At 30.3% G+C, this 1,670-nt stretch overlaps 1 protein-coding gene across 1 annotated transcript in view; it reads left to right on the forward strand.

The window, feature by feature from the left end:
- LOC103311997 overlaps positions 1-1,670 on the forward strand; it is a 12,022-nt gene that overhangs the window by 9,772 nt on the left and 580 nt on the right. The window contains exon 5 of the mRNA XM_029492116.1: positions 1,393-1,561. Coding sequence (XP_029347976.1) covers positions 1,393-1,561 — 169 coding nt within the window. The remainder of the gene's footprint in view (positions 1-1,392; positions 1,562-1,670) is intronic.

Raw genomic sequence — 1,670 nt, forward strand, 5'->3', positions numbered from 1 at the left:
ATTTTTTATCAACAAATCATACCAAAATAAAATATGACAGAATCCTTATTCTGATGATAATTTTGATTAATAATTGCTCGTGAAATTTATTTTTGAAGATTTTTAAAAATTTTATTGAATAGGTACATTTTTAAGAAAAATGTTATTATAATTGTTTAGAAAACTGTTTCATGTTTACTCAAAGCATTAGCAATTATTTTTTAACTAATTAAAACAGACTGCAGCACATATGTATATTGTATATACCATGCTAAGATATAATATCATGGTGTATACTGTATATCATTGTAAAACCTATACGGCTATACATATATTTTCTTGTAATTTATAAATAATATTTTTCTGAAAACTTTAGATTTAATTTAATTTAATTTATCAGACAATAATATGCAATGTACATATTATTATTATGTTAGTATTATACGTGTTAAAATAGAACAGCTTTTGTACAGCGAGGCTAGCGAGCATTAAAAATAAATAACAATAGATAATAAAGAAAAATAAATACTCCGTGCTATACATAGGTAATGTACTGCAGTGTACCTATTTAGATTTTTAGAGGAATCTCGTTAAATAGTAAATTTAATTAACAGTTCTCGTAATTTATGGCGCAATTAGGGCCCGTATTACAATAGTCGATTACACTTCGATTACCTAGTACCTACCGATTTACCACTGATTTTACAGGCCGAATTCCGCGGTTTAACCGGAGATCGACTATTTTAATACGGGCCCCTAGACATGACGTCAAAATGATTGAAAACTGAACTGTGGCGATATATATATAAATATTAGATTGGTATAACATTTGGTGTTATTTGATAATTGATTGGTGTTATTAGATTTGGGTTTGAGATAATTTTAGATTTTTCCCACAATTTTGACCAACAATAATGAATAAATAAACACACAACATAATATTATCCTTTGCCAGTTCGACGCGATGTGTCGACATCACTGATCATTCATTGGCGATCTACCATACTACCATTTCTGTCGTTATATTATCCGTACTACTGTCGATTTTTTTTTAAATTGTGATTTGTGTATTATGTTCATCGTATCAAATATTTTACGTTTCATTTAATATTATAATTTGAAATAGATGACCCCCGTGGATACCATTACAAATGTACAAAACGTACGGATATGGTAAGAAGACTAACCATGTAAGAAAATATTTTTATTATTTGGATTTTTAAATTTTTATCACAGGTACCTAATTAGTCATTATAATTTTAATTTTAAAGTCTATACCAGTATGCTATGTACTAATGGAAAGTAAAACTGAAGTTACGTATAACAAGGTTTTAGAAAGATTTAAAACAGCCTTTCCTAATATCAGACCAAACAATATAATAAAACCTCGATAAACTTCGATAAACTACTTAGACGTGTAGCTGTTTCATCCCTGTCAGGCAACGCGCGCAGAGAATCGCCAATGAGGAAATTTCCGGGTGTTAAAACAGACATGTCGGAAGGGTCGGTGGAAAGAGGTGTTAAAGGACGGGAATTTAATATCGCCTCAGTTTGTACCAAAACCGTATTTAATTCTTCAAAAGTGAGTGATGCGTTACCCAATGTTTTATATAAATGTGTCTTCAATGATTTTACTGCCGCCTCCCACAAACTACCAAAATGTGGGGAACGTGGCGGAATAAAATGCCAAT

This window comes from Acyrthosiphon pisum, unplaced genomic scaffold, assembly GCF_005508785.2.
Source record: "Acyrthosiphon pisum isolate AL4f unplaced genomic scaffold, pea_aphid_22Mar2018_4r6ur Scaffold_20900;HRSCAF=22476, whole genome shotgun sequence".
NCBI lineage: Eukaryota > Metazoa > Arthropoda > Insecta > Hemiptera > Aphididae > Acyrthosiphon > Acyrthosiphon pisum.